The 20,835-nt window shown below is 49.4% G+C and overlaps 1 protein-coding gene across 3 annotated transcripts; it reads left to right on the top strand.

Annotated features, from left to right (window-relative positions):
* The first annotated feature begins 2,182 nt into the window (after positions 1–2,182).
* On the top strand, positions 2,183–18,672 carry Ceacam1 (CEA cell adhesion molecule 1). Of its 3 annotated transcripts, XM_042668121.1 has the most exons (11): positions 2,206–2,277; positions 2,413–2,540; positions 2,857–2,933; positions 3,780–4,139; positions 8,370–8,648; positions 9,379–9,633; positions 10,773–11,048; positions 14,524–14,650; positions 15,610–15,662; positions 16,274–16,308; positions 17,754–18,672. In XM_042668121.1, exons 3-11 carry the CDS (start codon positions 2,870–2,872, stop codon positions 17,871–17,873), a joined length of 1,569 nt encoding a protein of 522 aa, XP_042524055.1. In that variant the 5' UTR covers positions 2,206–2,277; positions 2,413–2,540; positions 2,857–2,869; the 3' UTR covers positions 17,874–18,672. The 3 variants fall into 3 exon arrangements, with proteins under 3 accessions (XP_042524054.1, XP_042524056.1, XP_042524055.1); XM_042668120.1 differs by having other exon boundaries at positions 2,183–2,540; XM_042668122.1 differs by lacking the exon at positions 15,610–15,662 and having other exon boundaries at positions 2,183–2,540; positions 17,754–17,839.
* The last annotated feature ends 2,163 nt before the right edge of the window (positions 18,673–20,835 follow it).

The following is a 20,835-nucleotide window of genomic DNA, read 5'->3' as shown; positions in this document are numbered from 1 at the left end:
ACTGTACCTGCTTGAAGTTTCTGGAAGTGTCTCCAGACCATCAACTTCCCCAGGAAAGAAGTGCAGCCCCTCCTTTAGGAACCATTGAACAACAGTTTAGAAAGAACAGATGCATCAGGACAGTCAAAACTGTCTTGAGAAGGAAAGGCATCATGGGAGGCACACACTTCCTTATTTGAAAATAACTTACTTCATTTCTCCAGTGAACAATGATATGCCTAAGACCCACAGCGACCCCAGGATGTGAACTGAGAGACCAGAGACAAGCCTTCATCATTTAATCTTGGGATAAGTATCGAAAAGAAGTTAGAAGGTAGCCGGGCGCCGGTGGCTCACGCCTGTAATCTTAGCTTCTCAGGAGGCTGAGATCTGAGGATCTTGGTTCAAAGTCAAGAAAGTCCATGAAACTCTTATTTCTAATAAACCACCAGAAAACCGGAAGTGGTGCTGTAGCTCAAGTGGTAGAGTGCTAGCCTTGAACTGAAGAGCTGAGGGACAGTGCTCAGACCCTGAGTTCAAGTCCCATGACCAGCGGAAAGAGAGAGAGAGAGAGAGAGAGAGAGAGAGAGAGAGAGAGAGAGAGAGAGAGAGAGAGAGAGAGAGAGGAAGGAAGGAAGGAAGGAAGGAAGGAAGAAGTTAGAGGGTAAAGAAGAAAGTTTTTAAATAATGGTGCTGGGATAGCTACATAACAACAAGCAGAAGAATGAGCTTTGGTCAGCATGGGTCTCATGCTAATAATCCTAGCTACTTAGGAGGCTGAGATCTGAGGATCATGGTGCAAAGCCAGCCCAGGCAGGAAAGTCTGTGAGACATGTATCTCCAATAAACCATCAGAAAACTGGAAGTAGTGTTATGGCTCAAGTGGTAGAGCACTTGCCTTGAGCTGAATAGCTGAGGGATAGTGCCTAGGCCCAGAGTTCAAGCCCTACAACCAACCAAAAAAAAAATGAGTTTTTATAGACTATATTCTCATTGTATTAAAAAAAAAGATTTCCGTTACGCACTAGTAGGTTACGCCTTTTATCTTAGCTACTTAGGAGGCTGAGATCTGAGGATCACAGTTGAAAGCCAGAGAGGCAGTCTGTGAGACTCTTATATCTCCAATTAAGCACCAAAAAGTTGGAAGTGAAAATGTAGCTCACGTGATAGAGCACTAGTATTAAGCACTGAGTTCAAGCCCCAGGACCAGCATGTGTACTTACACACACACACACACACACACCAAAACAAATCAACCTATAAGTAGAAAAGAGCTGATGGAACAAAACATAGGGCAAATCTTTCTAGCCTTCCATTTTATTTGGCTATAGATTCTTAGATATCGCACAAAAGCAGGAACAGCGAAAGGAAACACTGATAAATTAGACCTCACCCAGGCCTTTGGCTTTCATTTGTCTTGGGAACAGGATCCCGCGAACTTGCCTGGGCTGGCCTCAAACTTGCAAACCTCCTTCCTTCACCTCCTGGGTGCCTGAGACAAGTACACAGCGCCATGCCCTCGTTGGGGGCAGGATCCAAGTAGCAGAGCACCTACCTAGGCACATGCGGGGCCTTGAGTTCAAACCCTAGTTCTGAGGGGGAAAATCAGTCTTTAAGGATGATATATTAAACATATCTACTAGCCAGGCGCTGGTAGCACACACCTGTAATCCTAGTCACTCAGGAGGCTGAGATCTGAGGATCACGATTCAAAGCCAGCCCGGGCAGGGACGTCTGTGAGACTCCTATCTCCAATGAACCACCAGAAAACCAGAAGTGGCGCTGTGGCTCAAGTGGCAAAGCACTAACTTTGAGCAAAAGATGCTTAAGGACAGCACCCAAGCTCTGAGTTCAAGCCCCACAACTAACCAAAAATAAATGTCTGCTCGTGGCCTCCAGGGGGCGATATTGGAACACACAGGGAATTCCCAGCCCAAGGAATCCCTGGGGCCTGAACCTGGCTTGGATTCTGATTTCTGCCCCTGGCTCTGTGGATCTCCACTAAGTCTTTCCCGTGTGGCCTGTTCCACCCTGTCTGCTGCTTCCCTGTCTCTGAGGACTCTGTTCTGCCAGGTGTCTCAGCGCCGACCCCTCCCTCCTGCCATGGGAGGCAGGCTAGACAGCCAGAGGGGCAGAGGACAAAGGACAAAGGCCACCCAGAGAAGTCAGCCCTGAGGCGCTGCTCAGTCAACAGCCCCTGGAATGGGGGAATCTCCCGGTACCCCTGGGCTGAGGATGCCGGAGCCTGGGGGTTCTCCATTGTCATCACCACCACAGCTGCCTTCCCACCACATCCGGGTCAGCTCCTGAAGACACTGCTCCCCGCTGGCTGTCCCTGGATCTGGTCCCCCCTGGGCACCAGCCACGACTCAGGTGATCCATTCCTAGCCCCTCCCCTCTTCTAGAATCTTCTCTGTCACTTTCTTGCCACAGGAGAATCCCACTGGGCTTGCTGGCTTTCTGAGTCCTGAAAGGGAAACACTTCCCTGGGTTTGAGGACCCCCAAGGGGTCACAACCCCCCACCTCTACCCCCAAGCCAGGATACCAGTGTGGCACTAAGGTGAGCCGGTCCTACAGCGGGCAGGGGCCCCTAAAAACCTTGCTGCTTCTCACAGCGTGCTGGGGGGGGAGGGACTGAAAACCCACACCGAGGAAAGGCGAAGAGGAACTGGAGGCAGAAGGAGGAGGAGGAGAAAGGGTGGAGGAGGGAGGAGGGAGAGAGGGGCCGGCCATGGTGACAGATCCCACCCCCCCATACCATGTGACCCTAGAAAGTGCTCCAGCCGCGAGGAGGCTCAGCTCAGAGGGCAGAGCTGACGCCCTCCGGAGCAGCCACGCTTGGGAGTGGGTCTGGAATCGAGGTTTTCCCCTTCTAGGTAGAAAGGCACCATGGAGCCCCGCTCAGCCTCTCCACGCAGGGGATGTGTCCCCTGGCACGGGCTGCTGCTCTCAGGTGAGGGAACGGCTCCCTGGGTGGGAGGCAGAAGGAGAAGAGCTGGGGGGGGGGGGGGGAGGGAGACAAGACACAGAGGGTTTCTAGTGAGGGCCTGAGCGGCGGGACAAGGCTCCGCCACAGAAAACTGTCCACGAGGTGCAAGTGCTAAATAGGGAGGAAAAGGTCCACTGGTTCCAAGTTACCCGTGACTGGTCAGCTGTATTTTAAAAACGGATATGACACCTGTGTCTCTGATCACCAAAGAAAAACCAACCAGATCAGCCAACCAACCTGTCCTTAGCCACCAAACTCCAACTCAGAACTTGCCAAATAAACCCCGCGGACACGCAAGGCCCTGGGAAGGCCACTTCATTCATCCACGGGGGATCTGAGCCTGGTCAAGGCCCAGGGGGGCACCACAGAGACCACAGCATCCCTGTCCCCACAGATCTCCAACCCTGCAGGCAGCAAGATAACTGTGAGGGCATCTAGAAGGGGAGGCCAGGGGGTGACAAGAACCACAGAGGGGACAGAGCAGGGAGAGGGGAGAAAGCGGAGCCCCAGGGTCTCTAGAGGAGAGGTTCAGGGAAGGTGTCTCCCCAGGACACCCCGTGTGAGCAGGGGGTGAGAGGGCAGCCAGGGGTGAGCCGTGAAGCCCTCTGGGAAAAGTACTGCACACAGAGAAGGGGTGGGAAGTTCAGGGGTAGTGAAGAAATGGAGGTCATGCTGCTGACAGAGCCAGTAGGAGACAGACAGACAGACACAGACACACAAGACAGGGGGTTCAAGACACTTTCTCGGGCTCCATTTTCCATCCCATACCAGGGTCTCATTCTTGATGGGCCTCTCTCTCACCCCTCCCAGCCTCCATTTTAGCCCTGTGGGCCCCACTGGTGACAGCTCAGCTCACGATCGAACCCGTGCCACCCAATGCCGCTGAAGGACAGAACGTTGTCCTGAAGGCCCACAACCAGCCCCCAAATGCTGAACTCTATCGCTGGTACAAAGGGGAAACTACAGACGAAAGCCATCGCCTTGGAGCGTTTTCAGCAAACTCGAAACAAAGCACCCCGGGCCCTGCCTATAGTGGCCGAGAGACCATCCAGGAGGATGGATCGCTCTTCTTCCAGAATGTCACCGTCAATGACACTGGAGTCTACACCCTGGACATCTTAGATCGTGATTTTGCCAGTAAGAGGGCATCTGGACAGTTCCAAGTATTCGGTGAGTTCACTGTGGCCTCTGGGTGCTGGGCCAGGGTGATTTCCAGCCCAGGAACATAGGTGTGTGGGGATGGGCTGTGTGCCCACCTTACCCTCTGCTTTCTGCTGCCCTGTTGCGGGAGGTTGCTCTCTGGATGGGGCATGCACAGTAGAAACAGATTTGCAAGGACAGGAATCCTTCACCTGAATCCAGAGTGAGAGAGAGAGAGACAGAGACAGAAAGAAAGAGAGAGAGAAACAGAGACAGAGAACGGTAGCCAGATGGGGTAATGGTCTCCCCCATGTTTTTCCCCCAGGAACATGGGCTAAGAAAAAACCTGTAGGACATAGACAAAGCCTGGCTTAGGGGAGCCCTGAGATCTTGGCAAACAAGCTCAGCCCTAGAGAGCCTCTGCATGCTCTCTCTCTCTCTCTCTCTCTCTCTCTCTCTCTCTCTCTCAGGCTCCTCTCCTCACTCTGGAAGGGAGCTTCTGGCCACAGCTGGAATTCTGCCTCCTGTCTGGGCTGAGGAGTCATGATTTTCTGCCTGTCTGAATGTCATAAACTCTGGGAACTACCCTGAGAGCCTCGCCGGGGGGAGGGCTTCCTGGCATCTGCTTTGCAGACTCAGTACGGCAAGCACGGAGGGTCAGACACACCAAGCCATTACACCAAGGCCCTGAGGGGCTTTTGAGACTCAAGGCCAGTGTGTGGGGATAGAGACCCCCAGCTCAGGGGATTCTCTCTTGGAGGAGCTGTTCATGTGGGTGGCTCCTCTCTAGCCCCGTAAGCTGGAGGCTGTTTACCATGTGTCCTAGGAAAGGGAAACTGAGGCATGGAGCAATATGGATGTGGAATCAGGGTCATCAGACCATGGGGTGGCAGATCAGAGGCTTGGGATGATTGTCTATGTCCACAGCCCTGTCCTCCCCTGCCCAGGGACTCACTAGGTGTCTGTGGACCAAAGAGGAACTGTTGGTTCAGAGACTTTAACCTCAGGGGTCAGCAGTATGGAAGGAGAGTCTGGTCCGGGTTAGTGAGAACCAATGGACAAGTACAGTTCTTACCTTAGAACTAAACTCAACTTCTTTGAGGCAGCCCTCAAAGAAGGTGCTGGATTTTCCCCTCTGCTGACCTCTCTTGGACTTAAAATGTGTGCTATGGAGAGAACTTTGCTGCTTCCCTCCCCACTAGGCCCCGCACACAACACAGGGCCCAGTGTATAGTCAACTCTCGGGTGTTCTGTTGGGTGGCTTTTTTGGGATTGCCTGTCCTGGCTGGGGCTTGAACTCAGGGCCTCTGCATGGTCCTTGAGCTTCTGTGCTCAAGCCTCTACCACTTGAGCCACAACATTACTTACATCATTTCTTGATGGCTCATTGGTGCAAAGTCTCAGGGACTTTGCTACTGGGGCTGGTTTGGAACCATGATCCTCCTATCTCAGCTTCCTGAGTAGCTGGGATTATATAGGCTTGAGCCACTGGCACCTAGCTAACTCTCAGGAGTTTTAGGATAGGGGTGAGGAGAATGAACTTGAATCAATGCATGGAGGGCCTAGGACTCTCTTCAGAGACTGGAACTTGACTTGCTGTGTCCTAACCATTTCTGGCCACACCTGCTCCCAGTCCTTGCTGGAGGCTGAGATCCCCATTCCATTTCTCCGATCTGTTTCTCAGGTGACCTCAGCTGGGCTAGGGTGAGGCCTGAGGGTGAGGCCCACTCAGCCTGACTCAGCCATGATGCTTCTGGTCTCTGGGGCAGTTGAAGTCCTTATAACGCCTGCTGTATGCTGTCATAGGTATTTCCCACTCTCTCTGCCTCTTTCCTGCTGATCAGCTTCCTGTCTATTCCCGGCTGTTGTCCTCTTGCTCCCAGGCTGATAACAGAGGTGCCAGCAGCAGGGCAGGACTGGCAAACCACAAAGCCCTAAATTCTGCCATTCTGTTCACTTTTTTTTTTTTTTTGGTCAGTCATGGACCTTGAACTCAGAGCCTGGGCACTGTCTCTGAGCTCCTTTGCTCAAGGCTGGCACTCTACCACTTGGAACCGCAGTACCACTTCTGGTTTTCTGGTGGTTCCGTGGAGCGAATAGTCTCGCAGGCTTTCCTGCCCAGTCTGGCTTCGAACTGTGATCCTTAGATCTCGGCTTCCTGAGTAGCTAGGATGACAGGTGTGAGCCACCATTGGCCCCTGCCAAACTCTTTTCACGTCTTACTCCTTCCTGGTCCCAGTGTGTGTGGGGAGGGGGGGGGGGAGGGGTGTGTGCTTCACCATCTTCCAAACTCTGGGGAGCCAGCCTACACACCCATGTCCTCATGATGACCTCAAGGTCAGGAAGCTTGTCTTGAACAAAGTAGCTATCATTTCTGTCAGATTCTGCATGTTTGGAAGAATTTAATAAAAATCGTATCTGGGATTGATTGCTAGGAGCAAAGGGAAGGAAGAAAGCAATTCATATCCCTGTGGATCTCCACTGGGGACCTAGACCTCTGAATTTACTAAAATGAATCTCTTACAATAGGAATACCTCAAACTTCCCCTGAGAGCCCCTCTGTAGTCAGAGAGTTTCTGATTCTAAGCAGCTTTGGCATGTCTCGTGTGTGTGTGTGTGTGTGTGTGTGTGTGTGTGTGTGTGTGTGTGTGTGTGTGTGTGTGTGTGTGTACATGCCGCACCAGTATTGGGGCTTCAACTTGGGACCTCACACTCACACTTGGCTTTTTCAATCAAAGTGAGTGCTCTAGCACTTGAGCTATACCTCCATTCCCTGCTTTTTGCTGAGTATTTAGAGATTCCCCACTTTTTGCTGGTTGTTTGGAATCTTGGGTTTTGTCTGCCTGGGCTGGCTTCGAATCTCAATCCTCAGATCTCAGCCTCCTGAATAAGCTAGGATTGCAGACTTGAGCTATTGGTATGCGGACAGCCTCTGTCTTTATTATGTGACTAACAGAACTCAGAGTTTGGCCTGTTACACTCTCTATGGGAACTGGTCTGATAATACTTTTCTTTTTTCTTTTCTTTTTTGCTGGTCGTGGGGCCTGAACTCTGGGCCTGGGCACCGTCCCTCCGCTCTTTAGCTCAAGGCTAGTGCTCTACCACTTGAGCCACAGTGCCACTCCCAACTTTTTCTGCTTATGTGGTGCTGAGGAATCGAACTCAGGGCCTCATGCATACAAGGCAAGCACTCTACCACTGAGCCACCTTCCCAGTCCTGATAATACATTTTTTTAAACTTACCTACTCAAATTCCTATAGTAGATCTCATTGATGAATATACATGGCCCGTGAGGGTCAGATTGCCATATTTCTGTTGATTGTGGGGTTTGAACTCAGGGCCTGGGTGCTGTCCATGAGCTCTTCAGCTCAAGACTAGCATTCTACCACTTTCAGCCACAGCTCCACTTCCAGTTTTCTAGTGGTTTATTGGAGATAAGAGTCTTACGGAGTTTTCTGCCGGGGCTGGCTTTGAATTGCAATCCTCAGATCTCAGCCTCCTGAATAGCTAGGATGAGTAGCTAGGCATGAGCCACCGGTGCCTGGCTCAGATTGCCTTGTTTCATTGTCACTTTTCTACCATTCAGTTCTTCTGTACTTGGAAACTTGAACCCATGTTCCTGGGAGGACTGCCATGGCCCTTCCCCTTCCCTGCAGGGAAGGGATATTAGCTGAGGATGTAACTTTGACTGTTCCAAGGCCTTGTCTGTCACCCCCATTCTAACCTAGATCATTTTAACCGAGTCAATCACCTAGAGAATCTCGACAGAACTGCTCACCTTGTGGCCCCACCTAAAACCAGAACCTGGGGCCAGTCCTTGGTCCTGAGCTCAGGTGTGTGACTGACTCACAAGACTGGTCTTCATGTCGGGCTGAAGGAGACTGCCGTGATTCATCTCTAGGACAGCCTTGAAAGGCAAAGTCTCAGAGGACACACACACCCAGGCCAGACAGGGAGGTCTGTGTCCTTGGAGGTGTTCCCTCTAGATGCATCTAGCAGTGGGGCAGTGAGGACCATGAGACGTGCTAGACATCTCTGTCTAGGTCCTGGGTCTGTCACTCACATGACCACACATGCGTAGCCCCCATGTTTTCTGAGCACTCAGGTCTCTGGGCATCTGTTGAGCGTCTCACCCTTCCTGCATGTTAAGGACTCCCAGGCTGGCTGGGAGGAGGGACGGAGCCCAGGCTAGTAGACAGAGGCCTTTACGGGGGTCATAGGGACCATCAGAGCAATCTTTCTCTCTGTTGTCCATGCAGCCAAGTTACCCAAACCCTTCATCACAAGCAACAACTCCAGCCCCATGGAGGGGGAGGACTCTGTAGCATTAACCTGTGATCCTGAGACAGAGAATACAAACTACCAGTGGTGGATAAATGGCCAGAGCCTTCCAAATGACACCAGACTGCACCTGTCCCCAGACAACAGGATTCTCACTTTATCCCATGTCACGAGGAATGACATGGGGCCCTATGAGTGTGGAACCTGGAATCTAGTGAGTGACAACCGAAGTGATCCGTTCACCTTGAATGTCTCCTGTGAGTAGCTTCTATTTCTCCATCATCCTGCCTGCCCAGCCTAAAGACACGGCCCTAGGGCAGAGACCCTTCACCCCCAGATACCCAGGCTGCCTAAAACCATCTCCCCCACCCCCAAGTCCGTCCAGGCAGCCCAGCCATAGCTAAGGAATGGAAGTGCAGGGATTGGGGGTGTGGGGAGATGTTCTCCTGGCGGGAGAGGCTCATGAAGGACAGAGCTTGTGTCAGACTCAAGCCCAGTGAATACAACAGGATAAAGCTGGGGTTTTTCAGTGGTTTAAGGTTTTTTTTCTGTGCATGGACCCAGGGCCCTGTGCATACTCAGCAAAGTGCTCCACCAATGCATACAGTCCCAGCTTTGGATGGCACGGTTTTCATTTAATTATTTTTTTGGGGGGGGGTGTCAGTTGTGGGGTTTGAACTCAGAGCCTAGGTACTGTCCCTTAGGTTTTTTTATTTGGTTTGGTTGTTTTTTTTGTTGCTGCCGTGTTGTTGTTCAAGGCTGTCATTCTACCACTGAAGCCACAGCTCCAACGTCTGGCTTTTTGTTGGCTCACTGGAGTGAACGGTCTCCCAGAAACTAGCTAGGATTGTAAGTGTGAGCCACTGGTGCCTGCTGACATTTTAGGGTTTGAGACAGGGCTCAGAGGGATGCTGGGGCCTTCCACAGACAGGGATCTTCACCTTCCGTCTGATGACATCAACCGTGACTTTATTCTGTTTGCTCCAGATGGCCCGGATATCCCCATCATATCCCCCCCAAGCTCATATGTTGGTCAAGGGACCAACCTCAGCCTCTCCTGCCACACAGCCTCTAACCCGCCTGCACAGTACTCGTGGCTGTTCAATGAGAGGCCTCAGTCATCTACACCAGCACTCTTTATCCCCAGCATCACTGTCAACCATAGTGGATCTTATGCCTGCTTCGCCTATAACTCTGTTACTGGCCTCAATAGCACCACAGTCAAGAATATTACAGTCCTTGGTAAGTGGATTCCTAGGACATCAGCTCTGGAATAGTCTGGTCTCTGAAGAAGTTAATTCTAGGCACAGGCAATCCCTCCCCTGAGCCTCCAGCTCTACTGCTGAGATTTGCTTGTTTCTTTCTCATGGCTGGCTGACGTGGGGGTCCCACCCTGGGTCTCCTAGACCCAAAAAGTCCCAGGTTGGGAGGGGGGGCTCTCAGGAGAAGAGAAATAGGGTCTTTGTCAAGTAGCTTCTTTCTGCCACTAAATCAACCCTTTCTATGGCTTCTTCTGTTTTCTTTAACTTCTTTCGTGATCAAAGAGTTTTCTCCCCTGAACGAGGAAGGGAGGAACCCCATCAGATGGTTGGGGGGGAGGGTGGGGGAAGAGCAGCGGCTCGGAGCTCTGCTCCCAGCTCTGTCTCTGTCTCATTGGGTGACTGGCAGGGTGGACTCCACAGGGGCTGAGATGGGGCAGGTAGGGAAGGTACCTATCTTAGATCTGGCTAAATCTTGAAGTCAGTCAAAGTCAGTGTCTCTCAGCTACACCTGACTGGGAACCCCAGCACATGTGGTGCACCCGGGGGAGCGGGAGGGATGCTGGCGGGAAGGGCAGGAAGCTTTGCCAGGGGTGGGAAGGGCAGTGCCAGTGAGTCTATTTGTAAGAACGATGCGAATGCCAGGCTTTTGTGCACCCGGTGACCGTTCACCTCTATGGCTCTCATTCATTGTGCTGTTTAATCTACAGATCAGGAAATAAAAGTCCTCTTCAAACAATCATTCTTTAGTTTGGAGTTTCTCCCGATCCTGAGCTCATGAAGACTGAGTCATCTGAGTTCCCTGACAAAAGTATTCAATATAAACCTACTTTATTTCCCAGAGATCACTAGGAAAGGGTTGCACAAAAGTCTGTGGGGGAAAATGTTTTGCCTGACTGTGGGGTCTTTGGTAGCGTGGGCTGTGGAACCCACAGAGCTGATGGGGCTCGGGTCGGAGGGTCACCCTGGGCGATCTGGGGTGTTCAGAGGGAGGTAACAGCAGGGTCCTTATTAATCATCAGGCAGCCACTGCAGAGAGGGCGAGGGCCTTACCGTGGGCCCCGGGCTAAGCTCTCTGAGGATGGGCTGCCTCAGTGGTCTTTTCCCTCTGTCTGTCTGCAGAGCCGGTGACGCAGCCCTCCATCCAAGCCAGCAACACCACGGTCACAGAACAGCAATCTGTGGTTCTGACCTGCCACTCTACAGACCCTGGAATCACGATCCGGTGGCTTTTTAATGAACAGAGTCTGCCGCTGACCACGAGGACGAAGCTGTCCAAAGACAACAGCACGCTCAGTATAGACCCTGTCAGACGGGAGGACAGCGGGGAGTACAGGTGTGAGGTCTCCAACCCTGTCAGTTCAAGGAAGAGTAACCCTCTCAGGCTGGATGTGAATTGTAAGTCGCCCCTCCTCTCCCTGTGTAATTTACTGGGGGGGTGGGGGGGTGGCAAAGGCAGGGGAATTTCTTTACCATGGGTGCAGAAATGGATAAGTCACAGGGAAAAGAACAGGAAGTAAGCCAGGCACAGTGGCTCGCGCCTGTAATCCCAGCTACTCAGGAGGCGGAGACTCTGAGGCTCCAAGGTTCAGTGTCAGCATTGTGTTGGTTAATTGCAAGTGGAGTCTTACTTTTTTTTTCTTTTATTTATGTTTTATTTATTTATTTATTCATTCATTGCCAGTCCTGGGGCTTGAACTTAAGCGCCTGGGCGCTGTCCCTGAGTTTCTTTTGTACTCTACCACTTGAGCCACAGCGCCACTTCCTCACTTCCATTGAGGAATGGAACCCAGGGCTTCATGCATGCTAGGCAAGCACTCTATGGACATGAAGCCACCTCCCAGCCCCTCTTTTTCTTTTTTTGCTCAGGCTCATTTTGAACTGAAATCCTCTAGGTCTTGACCTCCTGAGTAGCTAGCATTAATTACAGGCATGAGCCATGGTGCCTGGCTCCATCTCTAGATTATTTCTAATACCTAATGCAATGCTATATAAATAGTTGTTGGGCTATACCATTCAAAGAATGGTGAGAGAAAATGGTACATTTTTTCAGTGCAGACACCATTTTTTGACAAAAGCAAAACAAAAAAAAAGACATGAAGCAGTTACTAAGGTTTGTACTCGGGGCCTCATACTTTGTAGGCAGTCACTCTACCACCAGGCCACACCTCCAACAGCACTTTATACTGGTTGTTTTGGGGATAAGGTCTCTCTTCCTGCCCAGGAACACACATGCCTGCGACCATGCCCGGCTCCTCTCCATTGCAGTGGAGTCTCACAGACTTTAATGGCTGAGTTGGCCTTGAATTGCAATCCTCCTGATTTCAGCCTCCCATGTAACTAGGATGAATGACTTCTTAGTTCTAGAAGTTTCTGCAAGATCCTTACAATTTTTTACCTGCAAGTTCATGCCACTGAGGATAATTTTACTTGTGTAGGTCAGTCTAGGACTTCTAATAGTATATTGAACAGAGGGGCTGATAGGCTGGTACCCCTCTATCATTTCTGATCTTAGAAGAAAGCTTCTGAGTCTTTCACCATTGAGTATGAAGTTGGCTGTAGGATTTCTAGCTATGACTTGTATTTAGTAAGGTAGTTTCTTTCTAACTAGGTAGAGTACTTCGTCATAAAAGGATGTTATTTTTGTCAAGTGCTTTTGCTAGTTATGGATGAATTCAATTTTCTATTTTTTCATGATTTTACTCGGTGGGTTTTGTGTTTCTAGGAATTTGTCCATTTTATCTAGGTTATTCAATTGTTGCAGATGGCAGGTATGTGATACTCTTAGAATCCTTGTTGCTCTAAATAGTACTAATGCTTCCAGTTTCATTTCTAGCTTTAGTGATGGGGGTGGGGGAGGGGTGCCAGTCCTGGGACTTGAACATAGGGCCTGGGCATTGTTATACTCTTTTGTGCTCAAGGCTAGTACTCCACCACTTGAGACCACAACTCCACTTCTGGCTTTTGTAGGGAGAGAGAGTTAATTGAAGATAAGAGTCTCATGGACTTTCCTGCCCTGGCTGGCTTCGAACCACAATCCTCAGATCTCAGCCTCCTGATGAATTAGGATTATAGGTTTGAGTCCTTGGCACCTGGCAAGACCCTCTTTTTTGAATGTAAAACATGCACTTCTCTAAGTCACTTCTCCAATATTCTTAACCTCTTCAGCAACGTGCCACAGAGGAAGTGTTTCTAAACATGAGCTGCTGTTCACGCTGAGGTTATTGTTAGCCACAGTCAGGCGGCCAGATCTACCTTCTACTCGTCACACAGATCTATGCCAGTGCTCCCACTGCTCCCAGCCTCTGTTTCCATCCATGAGATGGAAAGAGCATTTACCTGACGGGGTTAGCGTGTAGATCAACTGTGAGACACATATTAACACACAGTAAGGAGCTTGGTCATCATAACCATAGCCGATGTGAATTGTCAGCTTTCAGCTGGCTGTGGGCAGAGGCCCAAATAGTTGTAATTGGGATAAAGAAGAAACAGATGCAAAAAAGTATTGGGGGGGGGGGGGGGAAGAGAGAACTTTATACCAAAAATAAAATCACCAAATAAACCTGGGAGAGATTAAAAAAAAAAAAAGCCGGGTAGTGGTAGCCTATAATCTTAGCTACCAGGAGGCCAAGCTCTAAGGATCACAGTTCAAGACCAGTCTGGGCAGGAAAATCCATGGAAGTCTTATCTCCAATTAACTCTCCCAAAAAGCTGGAAATGGAGCTGTGGCTCAAGTGATACAGTGCTAGCCTTGAACAAAAGGAGCTTAAGGACAGCACCCAACCCTGAGTTCAAGCCCCAGGACCAGCAAAAATTAAAAAAAAAAAAAAAAAAGAGTTAAGTGCAAACTTTCTAGTCTGGTAGATGAGTTTGGATCTGCTGAGGTGCAGTCATAGTGGGATTGGACATAGCAGCTTAATTGGGGGAAACACCTCTGAGGAGGAAGGCCTGGGAGAGGCCTCAGACCACAGTGCAGCGAAAATCCCCAGGACAATGAAAGAGCAGAAGGATGCTTTCACCAGCAGTGTTTCTTAAGGTTGGTGTGAATTCTTGAGCCAAAGCTGGCCACTGGAGAGAGAAAAAAACAAACAAACAAAAAAAAATGAACAACAACAAAAAATGAACAAACTGTCTTTCAGAACTGCATCTGCTTGGTTTTTTGGTGTTTTTTTGCCCATCCTGGGGCTTGAACTCAGGGCCTGGGCACTGTCCCTCAGTGTCTTTTGCTCAAGGCTAGTGCTCTACCACTTGAACCACAGTGGTACTGTGAGCTTTTTCTGTGTATGTGATACTAAGGAATTGAACCTAGGGCTTCATGCATGCTAGGCAAGTGTACTCTACTACTAAGCCACATTCCTAGCGCCCCCTGTCCCCCGCACCTGCTTTTCTAGCCCTCCTAGGAGCCATGGAATCACAGTCTCTTGTGCAGGGGAAGTGCTGAATTCAGGGTGCGCAATATGGGCCTCTGTCCATTTAGCCCTTGAGACAGGTGACCCCACACACACACCAGATCCATATTCCTGGCTATCACAACAGGGACACTGAGAAAAAAGATGAGACTATGAAGAAGTAAAGAAAGTACAACAAACACACAGCAATCCACCCTTCTCTCATCCCCAAACCTTCTACTGAGTGTAGAAAGGCCAAGATGGGATGGAGGGAAGGCTGATGAGTAATCTAGAGCCACCAGGAGTTGCAAAAGGACCTACTCTGTTAATCACCCCTCACCTCACCTCCTCTGATCAACCCTCCCACAGAAACTACCTCCCTGAAGGCACAAGTGGCCCATACTTTGTGCTGAGAAGTGTTTTCCACGACTCCCTCACTGACAAATAATTTCACCTCCATGTCTTCTCTTTTCTTCCCATGACAGATGACCCAACACAATCAAGTTCTGACCTTTCCCCTGGGGCCATTGCTGGCATCGTGGTTGGAGTTGTGGCCGGGGTGGCTCTGATAGCAGCCCTGGCATATTTCTTGTACTCCAGGAAGACTGGCGGGTATGATGGCTTTTCTTCTCCTTCCGTTTTCTCCATGTCAACTGCCATGCATGAGAGGGGGAAGGAGCTCTTTATCTCTTCCACTGGGCTGATGGCCTCCTTTTGCTAAACTTCCTGCTTTCTAGCACTCATACCTATGGATCTCCAGGCTCCCTGTCTTCATACTTTGTCTCTTGGATGTGGCTAGTCCAGTTCTGATCAACTCTACAGCAAACTGATCCAATTATGTTCCTCTGCCCCGTCCTACCCCCGTCCTAGTCGGGAAGCAAAGAGCTAAGAAAGAAAACAGATGAGGAAATAAAAAGAGCAGCATGAGAAAGCAAATCCCATGTTCTGTGGACCACAATAGCAGGAGGAGGAGGGAGGAGGAACAAGACAGGAAGAGAAGCTGAGAGAATGCAGACACATTAAAGTGTGAGAGGACAAATAAAATCCAAAGTCTATCTGTGAAATACAAACTTAGGAGAGATGTTAAACAGGTTCGGAAGCAGTTAGAAGAAGAAGAAAAAAAAAAAGAAGAAGAAAAAAGCCTGGGGCTGGTGGCTCAGCTTGTCAGCTTTTTCATCCTAGTCACTCAGGAGGCTGAGAACTACGGATCGTGGTTCAAGGCCAGCCTGGGCAGGATAGTCCATTTATCTCCAATGAACCACCAGAAAACCAGAAGTGGTGCTGTGGCTCAAAGTGGTAGAGCACTCACCTTGAGCAAAGGAGCTCAAGGACAGTGCCCAGGCCCTGAGTTTAAGCTCCATGACTGACCTCCCCCCCCCCACAAAGTCAGACAGAAGATCGACAGGACATCTCACCGATAGGGATTGTGTGAGACCCAAGAATGAGGAATGCTGGCAAATGAATATGACAGAGTGTCCAGAAATTATCTTCTGGCCCCTGCCTTCCAGGCTCAGGGAGCAAAGGTCTTTGTTCTTGGGGAATAGCAGTCACAGTGTCTGATATTTATTTAGGGCAAGCAACCAGCGTGATCTCACAGAGCACAAACCCTCAGCCTCCAGTCACAGTAAGTAAGCCAATTCACCCTTGTGAGAAGGGGGTACGTACCACCCCCTGCCCCGCCCTGGCAGCCAATCGTGGAGTCACAAATCACTCTTTGCTTTCTAAATTTTCACAGAAGTGATCTCTTCTTCCCAGTCCTTAAGTTGGCAGAGGGCTTCATGCCCCTCTTAAGCCACTCTACCTAAGCTAGGTAGGCCTGAGGGAACCAAGTTTGCAAGCGCCATCTTCTCACCCTAACTCTTTCCCTCCTGCCTCTGTTATGGACCTGGGCATTCTCCCTTGGTGAGACTTTCCTTGTCTTATGGGTGCTCTGGGTGCTGTGGGTCTCAATGCCCCTCTTTGCCATTGGGCCACGTTGTTAAGAAACACATGTGGGCAATAAATAATAATAAAAATGAAGGCCTTGTAGTGGATATTACATTTCCAGAGATGGGCTTGCAGCCTCTGGCCCCTAACCATTACCACCACCACCACCACCACCACCACCACCACCACCACCACTATCACCAGCACCACCAGCACCCACCACCTTCTACCTCTTCAAGCTAGAAAATACAAGGTCTTAACTCAGCTTTGCAGTCCCAAAGGTTGCTAAGTCTTGGTTTGCTTCTCCAGGTCCGGAAATTTCTCGTGATGATGCTCCTAATGAGGTAAGCACAGAAAGTTTCATGGGCTTTTTGTTTCCCCCGACAGAAAATCTCTCTGGAAAGAATGGATTAGACTTGAAGGCAAATATGAGTGAACTTTGGGTCTCATTTCCTCAAGGCAACAGGAGAGTAATGAGTTACTCACTCTTGTGTGCAGTATCTTAGAGCAAGACTGTATAATTGTAGTCGGGCATTGGTAACATACACCTGTAATCCTAACTACTCAGGAGGCTGAGATCTGAGGATCACAGTTTGAATCCAGCAGATAACTCTTCATTTAACCAGAAAAAGACGTGGAGTAGAGCTGTGGCTCAAGTAGTAGAGTATCAGCCTTGACTGAAAAAGCAAAGCAAGAGCGTGAGACCCTGAATTCAAGCCTCAGCACCAATGCGAGCGCGCGCACGTGCACGTACACACGCATGCGCGCGCGCGCACACACACACACACACACACACACACACACACACACACACACACACACACGAGACAGACAGATACACAAAATCTTTCAGTCTTTTTATACAAAGAGCAATGGAAGTCAGGATATAGAACATACTTATATACATGTGGTTTTTCTAGCTTTTTCTATTTATGTGGTGCTGAGGAATCAAACCTAGGAATTCATGCATGCTAGGTAAGCACTCTACCACGAAGCCAACGTTCCCAGGCCTCCCCGAGCCTTTTTGTTCAAGGCTAGTGTTTTACCACTTGAGCCACAGCTCCACCTCTACCTTTTTTTTTTTTTTTTTTTGGTCCGTTCGTGGGGCCTGAACTCTGGGCCTGGGCGCTGTCCCTCAGCTCTTCAGCTCAAGGCTAGCACTCTACCACTTGAGCCACAGCGCCACTTCCAGCTTTTTTTTTCTGCTTATGTGGTGCTGAGGAATCGAACCCAGGGCCTCATGCATGGAAGGCAAGCGCTCTACCACTGAGCCACCTTCCCAGCCCCAAATGAATGTGTTATTTGTTGTGTGTTTTTTTTTTTTTTGTCGGTCGTGGGGCTTGAACTGTGGGCTTGGGCGCTGTCCCTCTGCTCTTTAGCTCAAGGCCAGCGCTCTACCGCTTGAGCCACAGTGCCACTTCCTACTTCTACCTTTTTTGGAAAGAAGAGTCTCATAGACTTTCCTGCCTAGGTTGGCTTTGAACCACAATCTTCAGATATCAGGCTCCTGAGTAGCTAGGATTACAGGTGCTCGGCTACAACGCTACTATATATATAGCCAGTCCTGGAGCTTGAATTCAGGGCCTCTAAATTGTCTTTGAGCCTCTCTGTGCTCAAAGCTAGCCCTCTTACCACTTGAGCCACAGTGGTACTTCTGGCCTTTTCTGTGTATGTGGTACTGAGGAATCAAACTCAGGGCTTCATGCCTGCTAGGCAAGCACTCTACCACTAAGCCACATTCCCAGCCCATGCAATGCTTGTTGAACAGAGCCCTGCTCATACTTTTCAGATGGATGAAGTTTCATATACTTCCCTGAAGTTCAATGCTGCACAACCAAAAAACTCAACGCCAGTACCCCCGACCTCAGTGGCTACAGAAACGGTTTACTCGGAAGTGAAAAAGAAGTAGCGCCTTCCACCTGCCTGATGCAATACTGCCACTTCCCAAGTCTCTCACCATCTTGCTGGAAGACTCTCAGTCCTCAGGGAGAAAGGGGGGGGGGGGTCCCCCCCTCGCCCCCTTGTGCCCATCTGGAAGGACTGCTGGACTCCTGTGGAAGAGAAGGTGCATCCCAGAGTCTGGCAAAGCTGGCTTTTGGAGTCACCAGGAGCTCCCACCCTCTCAAGGGAGAGAATATTCCTTTACTACCCCTCCAGGCCTGTCTTAGCAGAGTCTAACTTGAGTTTGCCATAGCCTTGAGGATGAGATCCTTTTTTCTTCTCTTTTTCTTTTTCTTTTGGTCGTGTTGTACCAGAAAAAAAGGGACAGAGAGAAAACAACAACAACAACAAAAAAGCAAAGCAGGAATGGCTTTTCTCTCCAAATTCAAGTATGAAGCCACTATATATAGGAAAAAGAAATCTATCACCCACAGTGCATTGGGGAATTCTCTACTTCTGTCCCATCAGCGCAGCCTGTCTGTTGCATCAGGGTCCAGATACCTTGCTTTTTGGCTGAAACACCACCTAATTGCCGCTTTGGGCAGGCCTGCCTCCAGAAAACCCACTAGAAGTAACTAGGAACTATGGAGTTGTTATCTGATTCCTACTACAAAAGGCCAAAGTGCTCATACATCTTTAATAATAACTGCTGCTTACTTCAGGAAGTACCTAGAAAAGGACTGAGTACAGCCAAGGTGCTGGTGGCTCAAGCCTGTCATCCTAGCTACCCAGGACGCTGAGATCTGAGGATCATGGTTTGAAGCCAGCCTAGGCAGGAAAGTCCATGAGACTCTTAAAAAGGCTGTGGAGCTGTGGAGCTGTGGCTCAGGTGGTAGAGCACTAGCTTTGTGTGAAAAAGCTCAGGGATAGCACCCAGGTTCTGAGTTCAAGCTTCAGGTCTGGCACAAAAAAAAAAAAAAAGGGAGTGATTTGGGGGAAGGTCTAGTTTTTAATAGACACAATATGCTGGGTACTTGGGAAGAGATTAGGGAGCTACCCTTTATAAACTACTGCTAAAGGACTGAACTGCACTCGGTGCTCATGCCTGTAATCTCAGCACTTGGGAGGTGGAGGTAGGAGGATGATGAGCTCATGGTCAGCCAGGGCTACATAGCAGCACCTTATGTAAAAATAGAAACAAACCTAATAATGTTATTAAAGCACAAACTGGTGGTACTGGGGTTTTCCTTTTTTCTGAGACATTCTAGTATTTCAATCTTCGTAACCTTTTATTTGAAAGGGGTTGTTTTTACTTAGTTCAGCTGTGTGAGCCAAGCTGTTAAGTAAAAAAAGCCCCCCTCCCCACCCCACACGCTCCTCAGACCCCCTTGGCCAGGAGCCTCTCAAGGTTTTTTTTTTTGTGAACAACTCCAAATAGAAAATAACCAGAAGCTTGAGCACTGGTGGTTCATGCCTGTATCCTAGCTACGTAGGAGGCTGAGATCTGAGGATCGCGGTCCAAGGCCAGCCTGGGCAGGAAAAGTCTGTGAGACTCTTATCTCCAATGAACCACTAGAAAATCAGAAGTGGTGCTGTGTGGCTCAAAGTAGCAGAGCACTAGCCTTCAGCAAAAGAGCTCAGGGACAGCACCCAAGCCCTGAGTTCCAGCCCCAGGGGCTTTCCTCCATCTTGCTAGAAATGGACCAAACTCTGTTTCTATGTGTCGTGGGTGGGCCAGGTATCGGCTACCTTGTTTCCCATGTTTCTGCCTATGCATTTCTTCACCTGTTTGTTCCCCCTCCCACCATGCTCTTGGCAAACCTTGGCCTTTGCTAGTGTTTGGTTCCTTGCAAATCAGAAAGTGGGAGGTTCTTTAGCAAACTCACTAGCTTATGGCACATTAAGGTCCTCTGGGAAATGAGAGCTGGGAAGAGAAAGGGTGTGCGGACAGGAATGGAACAATAAGATCAGGCCCGTGGGGCTTTCTGAACAGCCTCTGAAACTTGTCTTCTCCTCTCTCTCATGGGGTCTGTGATACCCAGGATGTTTTAGAATAAAAAGAGACAAGAGAAAGAAAGGCAAATAGAACTCTGCCACAGCCCTCTGCCACACGAGTGCCATCTCTTTGGACTGTTAAGCAAAAGGTTTTACTTGATCTTAACTGTGTGATCTCATGCCCTGCCTGCCAGACCTCCTCCAAGAGAATTCGTTGGGAGTTGTTCTACTCAGGTACCTCTTGCAGGGATTTTGAATCTAGACACTGATTGTATGTACTTTCCTTCATCCATGCTATGCTGGGTTTATTTAATTTTGCCTGGCTAAGGCCACTTCTGAATTGTTTGTAAAATCTGTTCTATATTTATAATAAAAAAATTGTATTTCAGACATCATGGTGTTTTCTGGTTGTGGTTGATACTGCTATAGACAATATCTTCTTTACAAGCAGAAGAGGAATAATAATATTTTTTAAAAGACTTGTTGAATAGGGACCAGAGTCAGTCTATTTCTAAGTCTTCAGATATCTGCCCGAACAATCAGAGAATCAGTGAAATTCATTTGCACATCTGCAAATATATACAAAGTGAGTGTATGTGAGCGTGGAAGGCCACGCGGCTCCCACCTGCCCTCCAGGAAGTGCTTCTCTTCCTCTGAGAGAGAAGAGTGGGTCAGGAGTTAAAGACACCCGGCCTTTATCACTGGTGGTAAATAACACGTTCCTACCCGGGGAGGCTCCAGGAGTCAGAGGCAGTGATCTGGTAATGAATTCTCCCTAGCACCGCCTGCCTCTTCCTGGTTACCAGGTCCATTCTCGTTGCCTTGGAGAGGCACCTTGCATAACCCATGTGAACGGAGGGTCTCATTTGCATGCGCTGTATGGACAGCCTATGGCCTCTTCCACATCCTGGACACAGGGTAAAATCAATACCCTCACCTGGGTCAAATTCACAGTATTTTCACCATCCTCAAACTTCAATTTCACGGCCTCTAAG

Source organism: Dipodomys spectabilis, unplaced genomic scaffold (assembly GCF_019054845.1).
Source record: "Dipodomys spectabilis isolate Male_0828 unplaced genomic scaffold, ASM1905484v1 ptg000422l, whole genome shotgun sequence".
Lineage (NCBI taxonomy): Eukaryota > Metazoa > Chordata > Mammalia > Rodentia > Heteromyidae > Dipodomys > Dipodomys spectabilis.
This window is presented reverse-complemented; position numbering and strand designations above follow the sequence as displayed.

Bases quoted from the DNA above. Each gene is read 5' to 3' on its own strand.
- Ceacam1 (XM_042668120.1), top strand. From the start codon at position 2,870: ATGGAGCCCCGCTCAGCCTCTCCACGCAGGGGATGTGTCCCCTGGCAC. The intron at 2,934-3,779 runs GTGAGGGAACGG...CACCCCTCCCAG, and splicing joins GCACGGGCTGCTGCTCTCAG to CCTCCATTTTAGCCCTGTGG. The intron at 15,663-16,273 runs GTAAGTAAGCCA...TTGCTTCTCCAG, and splicing joins ACCCTCAGCCTCCAGTCACA to GTCCGGAAATTTCTCGTGAT.